Source organism: Paramisgurnus dabryanus, chromosome 1 (assembly GCF_030506205.2).
Source record: "Paramisgurnus dabryanus chromosome 1, PD_genome_1.1, whole genome shotgun sequence".
In the NCBI taxonomy this organism is placed as follows: Eukaryota; Metazoa; Chordata; class Actinopteri; order Cypriniformes; family Cobitidae; genus Paramisgurnus; species Paramisgurnus dabryanus.
Genome location: NC_133337.1, coordinates 26,530,944 through 26,546,168, shown reverse-complemented (window position 1 = coordinate 26,546,168; position 15,225 = coordinate 26,530,944). Strand labels below are relative to the sequence as shown.

At 35.7% G+C, this 15,225-nt stretch overlaps 1 protein-coding gene and 1 long non-coding RNA gene across 3 annotated transcripts in view; one reads left to right on the top strand and one right to left on the bottom strand.

The window, feature by feature from the left end:
- Positions 1–493: 493 nt before the first annotated feature.
- Positions 494–15,225, bottom strand: part of ccdc136b (coiled-coil domain containing 136b) — a 40,176-nt gene continuing 25,444 nt past the window's right edge. The window contains exons 6-10 of one of the 2 annotated variants that reach the window (XR_010544719.2): positions 12,808–12,925; positions 12,361–12,622; positions 11,976–12,110; positions 9,022–9,086; positions 494–5,153 (exon numbers count right to left, since the gene is read on the bottom strand). Coding sequence is in view for 1 of the 2 variants with exons in the window: in XM_065289958.2 (XP_065146030.1) it covers positions 9,031–9,135; positions 11,976–12,110; positions 12,361–12,622; positions 12,808–12,925 (620 nt within the window). In the remaining variant the exon portion in view is untranslated. Of the gene's footprint in view, positions 5,154–9,021; positions 9,136–11,975; positions 12,111–12,360; positions 12,623–12,807; positions 12,926–15,225 lie in introns of both variants that reach the window. The other variant, XM_065289958.2, reaches the window with a different exon arrangement.
- On the top strand, positions 9,142–11,049 carry LOC141282020 (uncharacterized). The gene is made up of 2 exons (XR_012336543.1): positions 9,142–9,486; positions 9,554–11,049. It is a non-coding gene; the product is annotated as an uncharacterized lncRNA (long non-coding RNA).

Genomic DNA, 15,225 nt, shown 5'->3' with positions numbered 1-15,225 from the left:
GGTACGTGACTAAACTTTTACTGGAAAACAAGGAATCCCCACAGGCACCGTGCTTTATGTGTCACGCAGCCCCACATTCACATGCACACATATCATGAGTGTCCACCAAAAACTAACTTTTCTCAAACACTGACACAAAAAATCCATATAGAACTGATTCACTGTGCCCATAATGATGTCACACGTGTGACTCAGTACCTCAATGTGCTGATCTCATCGATGATGTCACACTTATTACTAAGCACCTCAGCATGTTTCTGCAGTTTTGCACACTTGGGTGTTAACAGACAGAAAAGCAAACAGAAGGAACAGAGAAGATGCTCAGGTAATGTCTTGATATAATATTCAGATGTCAATCTGTCCATAAGTTTGCGAATAGTGATAGATTTTTAGCTCACCTTATACTCTAAAATAAAACAAATTAACAGATTTTTTCACATCTACAATAGAGTTCACAAATAAGAGAAATAATTTATAACGTATGAAATCAGAATGCTGTGGATAAACTACTTTATTTTGCCCGTTCATTTACTGTACAAAATATACATAATTACCAAAATACTCAAAATTGTCTTTTTTTCTGTTACATAAATGCCTGTTAAGGCAGGACAACATATAAACATGTCAAAGACACTGTACAGTACGGTTACAATTACACAAGCACAAACAGCAGCAGTGCCACACCAACACTTCCCATACATTTACTCTTTACAAATCTCCCAGACCTTTAAAAGAAGTCATTCTCAAAACATGACATGAATTAGGAAACAGAAGATTGACACTGGACAGGTGTGAAAGTATAGTATGGATATAAATTAGGAATTAAAAAACATTCAGGATTTTTCACTGATACCTCATAGCATTAGTAAATCTGATAATATCATCCACTCGTCCAAATATTTTACCACGCTCATGATAAACTGATAATATAATGTAAAAAAAAATGCAACATTTTTGACAACTCAACATATATTTTATGTTACTTTAACTTAACAAATGAAACGATTTCAACTTGTTTTTAAAAGTTAAATCATTTTATCACAGGCCAAAGCAATAGTAACTTAAATTGACCAAATTTTAACTTCTGTGCACTTAAAAATCTTTATAAGTTTAATCAATCTTAAATTACAATTAATTTAAACTTTTTGTGAGGAGTTGCTATAAATTATAAAAATGTATAACTTAAAATAATGCAACTTTATTTTAATTTACACCATTTCCTCAATAGACAAGAATGTTGACATGAATTGTAAATTGATTAAACTTAAAAATGTAAGTTTAACAAAGATTTTTTTACAGTGTACACTGTAAAAAAATGCAGCATTTTTGTTAAATTAAGTTCAATAATTTTTACTTGTTTTTAAAAGTTATGTCAACATAAAATAGTAGGTTGAATTGACCTGCAAAACCAAGTTGTTTTAACTTCATGCTGCATTCTTTGCTGCACTTAATTTTTTAAGTTTAATCAACTTAAAATTACAATAAAATTTTATATTTTTGTGAGGCATTGCTATAAATTTAAAAAAATAAAGTTAAAATAACTTAAGGTACACTGTAAAAATACTTTGCTGCCTTAAATTTTTTTGTTGAATCAACTCGGATTTACAAGTCATTTCAACTTACTATTATTTATCTTGACTAGAGATGAGTTGTTATAACTACACGAGAGTTGTTATAACTTATAAAATTAAGTTGACTTTTCCCAACTATATTTGTGACAACTCATCTCTGTTGACATGACTTGTAAATCATGTGGCATCAAGGCAGCAAAGTATTTTTTACAGTGTAATGCAACTTTATTTGATAATTTATAGCATCTCCTCACAAGACCAGGAAGTTGAAAATTTAATTTAAGTTGATTAAACTCGAAAATTTAAGTGTGACAAGGAATTGTTTACAGTGTGCACTGTAAAAAAAAATTTGTTACTTTAACTTAACAAATGAAGTAACAACTATTTTAACTTGTATAATATGTTATGTCAACTTAAAATAGTAGGTTGAATTGACTTGAAAAACCAGGTTTTAATTTCATGCTGCATTTTTTTTTACAATGTGTGTATTATCTGTTAGTGTATATTGGTTTCATCCATTTTCAATAATAAAAACAAACAAAACACAAACAACATTGGACTACAAAGATCTTAAACACAAAACAGGTTTCAAAAACTGCAAATGAACAAACAAGAATTTTAACAACAATTCGGGTGAGGAGCAGAATCGGATGCAAAGTCTTTTCCACAATTGTCACGGGAGCTAAAATCTAACCAACCTAACACTGGTTTCTATCGGTGTGCATGCAGATGGACATGCAAAAATGCAATCTGTAAATATCACATCATGTACAAGTGTGGGGTGGAAGATCTTGTTTATCTTGACCTAAAATAAAATACAGTATGCTTCTTAAAACAATTTCAGTAAAACGTTACTTCGTCAAAGTGATAAAGCAACATTTCAATCAGAACAGGAAGAAATCTTGTAATGAAGTGCAGAAGCAAAACCACATTTTTATTTTAAAGACAAAGAAATCACGGTGCGACATGCACTGCCTCATAGAAAGTATTTGATAAGCATTGATACATTAAACATTCAGTTGTGCTACCATTGAGTTCTGAATCTATTGTAAGGATTGTAAAAACAGCACAGACTTTGGATACGGCAGATAAACCCAAACATTGAGAGTATTTTCTACATTTTAAATCCACACTACATAGAGATGCACCAATTCACTGCCACGATGCTACGGTAGTCAATCGTACAGAAGAGAGGATTTCTACTGAGATTTGTCAAAAATTGTCTACGTTGTGTTGTTGAATACCTTAAAAAGATCAAGATTATACAGTAATAGATAGTGATGTATCGGCACCGATACCGATATTCCATTACTTAGAATGACATCTATCGATAGTTTACGTGTTTCAACATATTATGTTGTGAAATCCTGATCATCGAATGTTTTTAAACCACCGACCGATTTCTGCTATAATTGCTTTTATTTGCCGATACCGATTATAGGCCGATACATCGGTGCATTCCTATTAATAGATATTTTAAGTAATAACATAATAGATTTTGTTTCTAGTACCTCAAGATTAATTTACCAGAACCCTTGGTGGAAATGAAATCCATGAAGGTAATATACATTTTCATATCAGAATCAACACAATCACAGTCTGTAAATTACACAGACCTTTGACATAAAAAGCTACATATGTCTCTTTAAACCTCTTTAGTTAGGATACATATTAATTTATATCATCATAACATTGTTTGGTGAAAGAATGTAGGTAGGTTTCTACTTATAGCTGTCATATTATCAAGTTTGCTACAGATTTGAATTGCATTGTAAGCAAAGATGCACGTCTCAGGAAAGTTGTCTACAATGATTTTGTAACAGTGGTTCTCAGATGGTTTTATATCAACATTAGTTTTAGCATAACTGCATATAGACCCAACAACATGCAAAATGTTTAACATGATAGACTGAATTGAAAATTAGATGCTTAGCAACAGCAGACGTGAGATAAACCAGGCTAACATTTTTTTTTAGAGATTTTCTCTATTTTTTTGTACATGATTATGTGATTATTTGCATTAGCATCCCACCTATGACCCAATCAAAACAAACCTGCGAGGCTGCGACCCACTTTTGGCCCATGACTTACCAGTTGAGAACCACTGTTTTACACTTTCTGTAACGTCTTGCTAACGAACATCTGAAGATAATTCATTTGCATCAAGATAAAATGTGTTGTCACTTCAAATAACCTCGAGTATCATCTGTGCTAGTTTTATGATACGTTGGTTTCAGAGCTACTTTAGTGTGATTTTAGTGTATGCATTAGTCGACCGTCATATAAAAATATTTACCACTCTTTTAACATTGTGTATCAATCTATACGCACAAAATCAAACTATACATTTCATGTCTTGGAATAAACAATTAAAATACAAAAATATTTGTGTAGGTTTAAAACAAGTCAATATCAAGTCAACGTGAAAAGAGCGTGTTTACCTGCTGGGTCATTTAAAGGGATAGTTCACCAAAAATGAAAATGACTTAAGTCGTTTCAAACCTGTATTGTTTTGATGAATACAAAGGAAGATATTTTGTATCAAAGCAAATCTGGGGCACCATTGACTTTCTATAGAAAAAAAAACAATAGTATGGAACTGAATGGTGCCCCAGATCTGTTTGGTTATTAACGCTTTTCATTTGTGTTCAACAGAACAAAAAATGCATACAGGTTTAAGAGTAAATTATATATATATATATATATATATATTTTTTTTTTGCGAACTATCCCTTTAACTTACCTTAGCCCCCTGAATTCCTAAAACTTTTGTTCAACAACGAAATCAAGTGCGTATTTTACCTAAAAACAACACACAGTACACATCACATGATAATTCTCATTTGATCGCATATAGAAATCTTCTACAATTTAGTCTGAAACCAAAGGAGAACATGCTAGTAAAGAAATGAAAGAAGTTCAACCTAAACACAAATGACAGTAATTGTGACTTAAATACATAACTATTAAGAATGCCGAGGAAGATCCAGGAAGATTAAATAAGTACTGCATGCTACCTAAATGAAAGTAAAGCAATCCGAAGCGCTGTTGATGAAGAACTGTAATCTTTTGTTCATAGACAAAAAGGTTAAAATGTGCAAACGTTATTTTCCAAAAACAACAATAAGGCAAAGAGTTTCTGGAGGACCTGTGAATGGTCAGCTGTCCAGTAAGGAAAGAAAGAAGAAAACATGAAGTTGGGACCAATCAGCAGCTCCTGGGAGTTCATCTCCATGGTAACCATTTAAATACCCATGACATCAGTGTTTGTAGCATGGCTAGTCGAAACAGATATGATTGACAAAAGCAAAGCGAGCAGTCGAAACGGCAAACAACCAGCATTACGATGCACAACGAAATTTAGTAGCCATGTGCCACAGGTGCATGATGGTTTCAAATCCCATTGGTGGTTAAATGTGGATTGAATTGTGTACCATGGGAAGAGCTGATAGGTTGAGCTGACGACTGAGGATGAGGTCACTTCCTGTCCAGCACTCAGGCCAAGGCTCTGGTCAAACTGGGAATGAGTAGAACTGCTGCTGCTGCCATGGCAACAACCATCACCAGGTTCCAGTCTCCCTCCTGAGGTTAACAGGAAGAAAATAACGACAGAGGGTAAAGGTCAAGTCAACCATCAACATTTACGTTTATGCATTTGGCATAAACATGCAATTCAACGCACTTTCCATCTATGCGATCACTACTACACAACCAAAAACTGATGTACTGTAGGATCACAAATGTTTCCTGGCTGGAAGACACCGATTGAAGCTACGAGCAGATCTGGTCCACATTTGAAGTGTCTAACATGGTTTTAATGAATCATCTGAGTTCTTCTTGTTTACTTTCAATAATCTGTTGTAATAGCACTGGACATGAGAGCTAAATATACTCATCTAGAAACCTGGAGAGACACAAATCCAAGAGCAATGATCCAGTAAACACTTCAATCACTTTCACACACTCTCTCTCCTGTATTCTCTCTTACTGTCTCTCTCTCTCGCTTTCCATCTGGTGAGATTGGCAGCAGAAACCGAATGCCTGTCCGGGACAGTGGAGAAGTGTTTGTGTGTGTGCGCGTTGGCTTCGGTCGGCCCGGCTGGGCAGCAGAAGCGAGCGGTGTGGTTGAAATCAGAGTTGTGTTTTGGCCGGAGATGATTTTTGGGACATCTGAATATGACCTCATGTCATGCGAGATGACTTCATGAATGGTAGTGAACTCTCCGCTGTTCCTTATAATACCAAACTAAACATCTCAAACACAACCACAGTCATTTTGTTTTGTTTACAAATTATGAAATTTGGCCGTGCTAGATTTACAATTACATGAAATGTTTACATTTCTAAAGTACATGTTTGAATTAAATGTGTGAAACGTTAAGTACCATTGGTGTTCAAACTATGTCAAAGATTATGGGGGTCCTCTAGGTTAGTCCGCCTGCCCGACCAAGCAACCCGTCATTAACGGGTCATCATGATTTAACAAAGTAAGATGTGATTCTGGATTCACTTTTTTGTTGGCCCTGTATCAAAAAAACCCTTAAAGTGACAAATAATTTTTTTAATCCAGCTCCTAGAGTTAAACATTTGATTTTTACCGTTTTTGGAATCCATTCAGCTGATCTCCGGGTCTGGCGCTAGCACTTTTACCATAGCTTAGCACAATCCATTGAATCTGATAGACCATTAGCATTGCGCTCAAAAATAAATAAAGAGTTTTGATATTTTTCCTATTTAAAACTTGACTCTTCTGTAGTTACATCGTTTAATGAGGCAGAAAATTAAAAGTTTGTGATTTTCTAGGCAGATATGGCTATAGGACTATACTCTCATTCTGGCGTAATAATCAAGGACTTTGCTGCTGTAACATGGCTGCAGGAGGCGTAGTGATATTACGCACTGCCCAAAAAATAGTCCCCTGCTATTGAAAGTTACTAAGGGGACTATTTTCGTCTGCTGCGTAATATTGCGCCTCCTGCAGCCATGTTATAGCTGCAAAGTCTTTGATTTGCTAATGCTAATGGTCTAATCAGATTCAATGGATTGAGCTAAGCTATGCTAAAAGTGCTAGCGCCAGACCCGGAGATCAGCTGAATGGATTCCAAAACGGTAAAAATCTAATGTTTCACTCTAGGGGAGCTGGAAAATAAGTATATATTAAAAAAAGTGGAATGTCCCTTTAACTCAAACCCTAACCATACAGCAAAAAATATATTTTCAAATATAATTTTAAAAATGGTTCAAAATAAACCAAATATTTGCTAAAATATATTTAGAAATATGTTTAAAAAAAAAAATTTCAGCAATATATATTTTAGGCCATTTATGTATATTTAATAAATATATTTTAAAGCATTTATATTCACATTGCACTGGTAGAAAAACTTGTGATATGTTACAAACCTATGGAGCCCCTAAGGGGACATGGAGCAAAAATTAAATACATTTTAGTTTAGCGTGCGCATGTGAAACTTTCGCGTTAAGTTTCGCGTGCACACGTGAATCTATCAAACTTGCTTTCACATGCGCATGCGATAGATTCATGTGCACACACGATAGTTTGACATGAGCACGCGAAACTAAACTTTTAAAATAAGTTCTGCACATGAAGGTTTCGCGTGAGCACATGAAACTTTATTTTACTCCAATGTCACCTTAGGGGCTCGGTACAAACCTGTAAACATAAAATGTTTGAAAAGGTTAAAAGTATATATTCAGCTGTAAAAATATACTTTATAAACTTCTATACTTTGGCCATATGGGTAACCATATTTTACTCTTAAATTAGTGTGAAATAATTGTTTGAGAAGAATTTTTTTTTAAACCCCCTAAGCCAATACTACATCTAACAATCTGCACTTGAGAGTTTTCATTTATTTCAGACAGAAATCTTTTGGATTAGTCTATTGCGAAATTGAGAAAAAAATGCATAGTATTGCTTTGTGGCAGAGCAGCACAAGATTTTAAAATTGTAGTATTCATTTTAAATGTAGTATTTTAATTTGAATAAAAACCCTAATTTATATTTTTGTGCTTTATATGGGGTCCCTCAATGCCTATAGGAGGTCCGGGACCACCCCGGCCCCCCTCAACTTGAACACTGTTGGCAACACTTACATTACAATATTTGTTCACATTAGTACATGCATTAACTGATATGAACTAACAATGACCATTTATTATCCTTATTCTATTATTTATTGCCAATGTCATTTAACTCTTTCCCCATCTAGCGCCGGCATTTTTTTATGATTTTCACAAAAGTTAAATACCTTCCAGAAAATATTCTTCTTAAAATATATAAACATACAATATATCAAAATGAAGACCCTCTGCTTTCAAACACAATAAATCAATGATTGTATCCCATAATTTGTTCTCTATAACTTCTTTAATATGAGTAGGTTTCTTCAAAAATACAAAATTTTGAATTAATTGCATTTAGAGATACATACACAAGAGTTTTTACTGTTTTTGAATCAATGGATGCTTCATTCTTTTATAAGTTGGGTAGGAGCGCCATCTAGTGGATAATAGCGGAAATATGGATTGCCGTAAAAACTTGTCATTGGCAGTGAAGCGTTTTCTCTTAATTGACAAGATAACTCGTCAATGGCGGGGAAAGAGTTAATGTTAACAGTTACAATTAGGGATGCACCGAAACATTTCTGTGCCAATACCGATTTCGATTACTTCGACATCTACCAATATCAATAGTTTTACTTTTTACTCCTAGTTTCAAATTAATCAATTTTCTGCCGCTTGTGATTATCAGGATATAATCTGGTTGATCAATGGCTATTATTAAACAACCAGCCAATGTCTGATACCAACTCTAGGTCGATATATCAATGCATCCCTAGTTACAATATTTACATTTAAACATGTATTATTATCTTATAAATGCTGAAATTATCATGAACTGAGATTAATAAGTGCTTAATAATAAGTTTTTAATGTTTTTGCTCAGTTCATGAAGGTTTTAAACCTGCTGTCATCCAGGAATGAATGCAGTCGGATGGTAAAATATTCTGTTTAGTAATGATAGTAAAGATAAAGAACAGGAAAATTAAGTGAGGTTTTGAAGAAATTTGTGCTAATGGAAATTTGCTTATCATTAAGACTCCATATTCAATAAACAGACCCCTTGTCTGTTCATCCACAAACCTTTTCCAGGATTAAAAAAAAAAAAATGTTGTCCTGAAACATTGTAACAAGAATTGTATGAAACATTTTATAAGGAGGCGTTCCTTCAGACTGAAAAGCTATGATTTTGAAACAATGTGCACGTCCATAAAAGGCCCTTGTAAAGAATACAGCACCCTGAGCGGTGCGAAAACTGCCTTGTTTTAAGTACGACAGTTATGGCTTATACATAGTCACATTATTGACTAGGATAAAAAAGCAAAAAGTCTCTGTTCTCTGAGAGAAAGAAAAGGCAAAGCCATACCTTCCCCCTTTAGGACAAGAGCTCCATCCAGCAGCACCATATCAGGCCCATTATTACAACCATTCCTATGAAGGGTATGGAGAGAATAGGGGACTCAGACGAAGGAGTGGAGCTCTGAGGAAAAACACAAGGGGGTGCAGGGATGGAGAAAGAAAGAGGAGGAAGAAAAGGTGAGAGAGACAAACGAAAAAGAATGACAGACATCAAATAAATATATGAATACACATGGGAGGTTTGTGCACATGTCGCATAACACACAAATTAAACATGAAAAATAATTAAAAAATGAGAGAAAGAATGAAAAGTGAGGATGAAGGGAAAACAAAACACAACCAGATAAAAAGATAGATAGAAAGATAGAGAGGTAGGATAGATAGAAAGATAGAGAGGTAGGATAGATAGAAAGATAGAGAGGTAGAATAGATAGAGAGGTAGGATAGATAGAAAGGTAGGATAGATAGAGAGGTAGGATAGATAGAAAGATAGAGAGGTAGGATAGATAGAAAGATAGAGAGGTAGAATAGATAGAGAGGTAGGATAGATAGAAAGGTAGGATAGATAGAGATGTAGGATAGATAGATAGATAGATAGATAGATAGATAGATAGATAGATAGATAGATAGATAGATAGATAGATAGATAGATAGATAGATAGATAGATAGATAGATAGATAGATAGATATGCCAGCAGTTCATTAGGAATCATCAAATTTGTTAGGAATTTGATATAGTGTAGTGTGTGTTGTGATCGTATGGTTGTTTATGGTATGCATGTGTTCAGTGGTCAGAAAGCAACAGAAAGAAAACAATGGAAGACCACGAGAGAGCAGGGAAACAGGAAAATACACCCAGATTAGATACACAGCAAAGATGATTAAACACAAATTGGAAACCTTGTGCCCGTTTCCACCCTGCGGCTTATGGACACAGAGCCAAGGTCGCCATCTTGTCATTTAAAGATCCTTGCCCACACCGCACAGCCAGTCTGATCTATTAAAGGAATGTAACGGGTTTATCCATCAACTGTGACAGACAAATCATTGAATGATTGTTCCACTTACTACGTATGTCGCAAAGAAATCTTGTGTCTTTTACAGAGGCATATATCATTACTAAACTACCTCAGAGTTGGGATTAATGGGAGTAATAATCAGTAACATCAATCATGAATAATTGTGATAATCATGTAGAGCTTAACTTGAAACATTCCTTTATAAAGATCATGTGAACCGTAGGCAGAACAGTGTGAGTGAGGGGTTATCCACACAAATAAAGACCCCATGAAAGCCTGATCAATGTTTTTTCATCCGAAAACATGACGCACCGAACACATATTTTGACATGTCGAGCCGAACATAACGCACCAAACATATATTTTGACATGACGAGCCGCACACATTATGCCCCGAACACGTATTTTGACATGTCAAGCCTAACATAACGCACCAAACATATATTTTGACATGACGAACACAAACACAATGCACCGAATACATATTTTGACATGATGAACCGCACACATGACGCACCGAACACATTTTTTGACTTGACGAGTCGCACACACAACGCACCGAACAGATATTTTGAAATGATGAGCCACACACATGACGCACCAAACACATATTTTGACATGTTGAGCCTAACATAACGCACCAAACATATATTTTGACATGACGAGCTGCACACATGACGCACCGAACACGTATTTTGACATGACGAACACAAACACACTGCACCGAACACATATTTAGACATGACGAGGCGTGCACGACGCATCGAACACATATTTTGACATGACGAGACGCACACATGACGCACCGAATACATATTTTGACATGATGAACCGCACACATGACGCACCGAACACATATTTTGACTTGACGAGTCCCACACACAATGCACCGAACAGATATTTTGACATGTCGAGCCTAACATAACGCACCAAACATATATTTTGACATGACGAGCCGCACACATGACGCACCGAACACGTATTTTGACATGTCAAGCCTAACATAACGCACCAAACATATATTTTGACATGAAGAGCCGCATACATGACGCACCAAACACATATTTTGACATGACGAACACAAACACAATGCACCAAACACATATTTAGACATGACGAGGCATACATGACGCACCGAACACATATTTTGACATGACGAGACGCACACATGACGCACCGAATACATATTTTGACGTGATGAACCGCACACATGACGCACCAAACTAATTTTGACTTGAAGAACCCATTTTTCGACAATTTTATCGTTTTACACTTATGCTAACCACAAAATACTCACAATTAGATTTCATGGGGTCTTTAAACTACTGCTATGAAGGACGGATGGTTGACACGGTACTCAGACTGGACAGACTCTTTCATTGGAAAAGTCTATACTGGGGTTAACATTTGAATTACTGAAGGGGGGAATTAATCAGGAAGATCACATTAGCATGTAACCGATCATTTTAATGCCAGCACAGGTGTAACAGTAGATAGACCTCTATGTCAGTGCACATCGTACAAACACAAAAGCAGATTAAGGAAGCGTAATTACATTGCAGGAGTGGATCAAGAAAACAAGCTACCCAAGTTAGCAGCTAAAGGTTTGACAAACACAAGACGAGAAAACACACACACACAGCCCAAAGTCAACGTGTGCGACAAAACAACCCAAGATGAAACACAGACACTCGACCGAGTGGTAAAGTTAGACAGTGTGATGCGAAATTGCTGTTTGAAGGATGCCCGCGTCAGCAAACACCATGTTAGTCATGTACAGAGCATCCTCAAACGCTGACAAACAGTACAGTAGGCTGATGAGGTCATGATTTTTTATTTTGCATACAGTGTAATGATTATTTGAGGTCACATTTTGTATCCCACAAAGCTTGTTGTGGATCAGTGTGTGTGGGTGATATCTGACCCCCTTTAAAGCCCTCACCTGAGCCTTCCTTCCAGCCAGACGCTCCAGCTCCGCCCTGCAGCGATGTAGCTCCGCCTCTAGCTCCGCCCTCTCCCTCTGGCTGCTCTCGTAGAGCCCCTGAAGTTCCTGGAGCTCTCCTTTTAGTCCATCACACTAAAGAAATACATATATACAAAGAAATTAACATTTCACAATGATTTTAATTGGGGCTTGCAATCGATTAAAATATTTAATCTAGATTAATCGCCTGATTGTCATGAGTTAACTCATGATTAATCGCAACTTAATCGCACATTTTTATTATTTTCAAAACTAAATCACAAAAACGACTTTGAGTTTTCATAGGCAACATAAAAACAGATGGCCTGTCTGATCTCTCGGTGTATCTGTATATGTGTTATACCTCTCTCTGAACCCGTGAGGCCTTCTCCTCAGCCTGCTTTAGTTGATCTCTAAGCGAGAAGACTTCAGCAAACCCTCCACTCGTGCTCGTCGGGGTGACAGGTTTACCCTCAAACGAAATGTTCTTCTGGGTATAAGCGTCCACCCACTTCTGTTCGACCCCCAATGTGTTCACAAAATCTGTCTTCACCTCCTTGTCCAATTCTGTGTTACTTTCTCCATCGTTCGGCTCTGTGGTTAAACTCAGGTACGAGTCGGTGGAGCTATCAGGATGAGAAAATAATAATTTATTTATCCTGTAAACACATGTTGTAGTGCACACTAATGGATTTACTGGGTTATGTTTTGATGAATTGATAAGATTGTCCGAAGAGACAGATGATTAAATTAGGTTTGATCCAATTGTAACTTGTTTGTGGTTGATTGACAGGCTGTGTTGGCCAATCACCTGGCTCTCTGTTGCTCCAACATCTCCAGTTTCTCAGAGAGGTGCTTGTTGCCATTTTTCAGCGTCTGGCACTCGTTCTTCAAAGAGCGACACTCCTCTATCAGCTGGTCCACGTCACCTGTTCAGTCACAGCACAAAATCAAAATAACAGCTGCAGGTCAAAGCAGAAGAGGAACAAAACGCAGGCTATTTTCAGAATGGTATACAGCTAACAGCACACTGCACAGTGTGGAATATATAATGTCTGTTGTAATGGTGTCTGCACACCAAAAGCGAAATTAATTATTTGCACGAATACAAAAAATGAATACAAAGATGCGAGTTGGGCGATGAGCGTACAACAAACACGTGTCGAAAAATTTCAGCTTCAGCAAGAAATTTGCACTATGTGAAAGGCACTCAGCGAAGAGCTTACTGACATTTCCAGATTGACACGTCAGTTTGTATCAGAAGATGGAGGAGAGGATTATTTTCATTCACATGTGACATGAAAATCAAGTAATCTAGAGCAAGTAACCGATGCACATATTCACACCAGAAGTGAATTAAAATTTTTATGAGAGTAGATTACATACATAGTCAATTACTGGGTTTCCATCGAAATGTGAAGTGAATCTTTTTAGAAAAACAAACAAATTCGAATTATTTTCCACTCAAATTTCCATCAAGTTGTTCAAGCGAATAACCAACAGTAAATAAAACAAGGCACGCTTATAAAAACAGACAGGACTGCCTTTAGTTATGATTTGGCAAGATCTTATACAAGTTATAAGTTTTTTACTAGCAGTGCAGCTTGTAAATGCCAAACTGAATGCTGTACACAGAAGAAGAAATGCGACAACACGAGCCCCATATATTGTAAATACAACATCAGCTGATAAAGTTAGATGATCAGTCACACATGTGTTTAATGTTCGCTATGTCAGAATTTATTCAGCAATTGCATTTCTATCTCCCATTTTTCGGATTTGACCCTTTTTTTTTGTCAAAAACCCCCTAAAGCAAGCGTTTTTAGGGGGATTAACTGAAATTTGGCATTTCCATCACTTGTTTCTTATGCAATACTTCAAAATGTGCACAAAATCAGTGTAATGGGAATAAATGTGAATTTGCAACGGGTGACACGAATGACACAAACTGAGTAATGCAATTAACTAGAATGTGCAATGCTTACCTGAATCACGTCTTACGTGCAAGTTGAAAAATTATGCATTGACGCATTGTCAAACAAGCAAATCAGAGAAGAGAAAACTGCACGTTTAATTAACTCTTTCCCCGCCATTGACGAGTAACTCATCAATTAAGAGAAAATTCTTCCCTGAAAATGACGAGTTTTTCCGGCAATCTGTATCTCTTACCAACTTATACAACCTGGAAGCAACCCCACACATTAAACAGTTCAAAATCAGAGTATGTTTTGATCATCGCTCTGAATTTCTATAAGAAGCTTTTTGCTCAAAATTTGGTATTTTGAAGAAACCTCCATGAATATTTGAGAGGTGATAATAAGAGAACAAATGAAGGAAGGATATTTTTCTTTGTTGTTGTTTGAAAGCAGAGGATCTGTTTTTTCATTTAATATATATTGTATGTTTATATATTTAAAGAAGAACATTTTCTAGAAAGCATTAAACTTTTGTGAAAATGATCAAAAATGCTGGGACTGGTTGGCAACTTTTTTTTCAAATACACTGGCGGGGAAAGAGTTAAGCAACAACTGATGCCCTTTATCATCTCAAAAAAGGTTAAAAGGTCATTTAAAAAAGTCGAAATTTTCAGCATTCAGATTAAACAGCAAGTGAATAAAGTCATAATATTAATGGCAATGGATTTTGCTTGCTACATTTCTTGTGCTTAAAATGAAAGGTCAAGTTAAAGCCATTGCATTGCGGGATACTTCATAGTAAACATGCATACCACACAAACAGTATGTGTATACTACTATAGGGCTGCAAAACAACTAATCGCAACTAAACGTTTGCAGAATAAAATCATATATGTGTGTTTATTTTTATAATACTTATGTATATATAAATACACAAACATGCCTGTGTATATTTAAGAATTATTTACATGTGTATACACATTTTATATGTATATATCATTTATATTATATGAATACTTAATATTAATAAAATTATACATGCATGTGTGGGATATTTATATACACATAATTAATATACACAGTACACAAACCTTTAGTTGATGTTAACAAAAACGTTTATTTAGTTGTTATGCAGCCCTACTAGTGTTTGGAAAAAGTACACCCCAAAAAATACGATATGTTTTTTAACATCTATACCCATTTCACCAGAGATCCGTAAATACACAGCAAACTCTGCAACTAATCTCCATGGAAACACAAAATTCCTGCTGCAGCAGTTTGACCTGTCAATCAAGAGTCATGTTTAGTTTTCT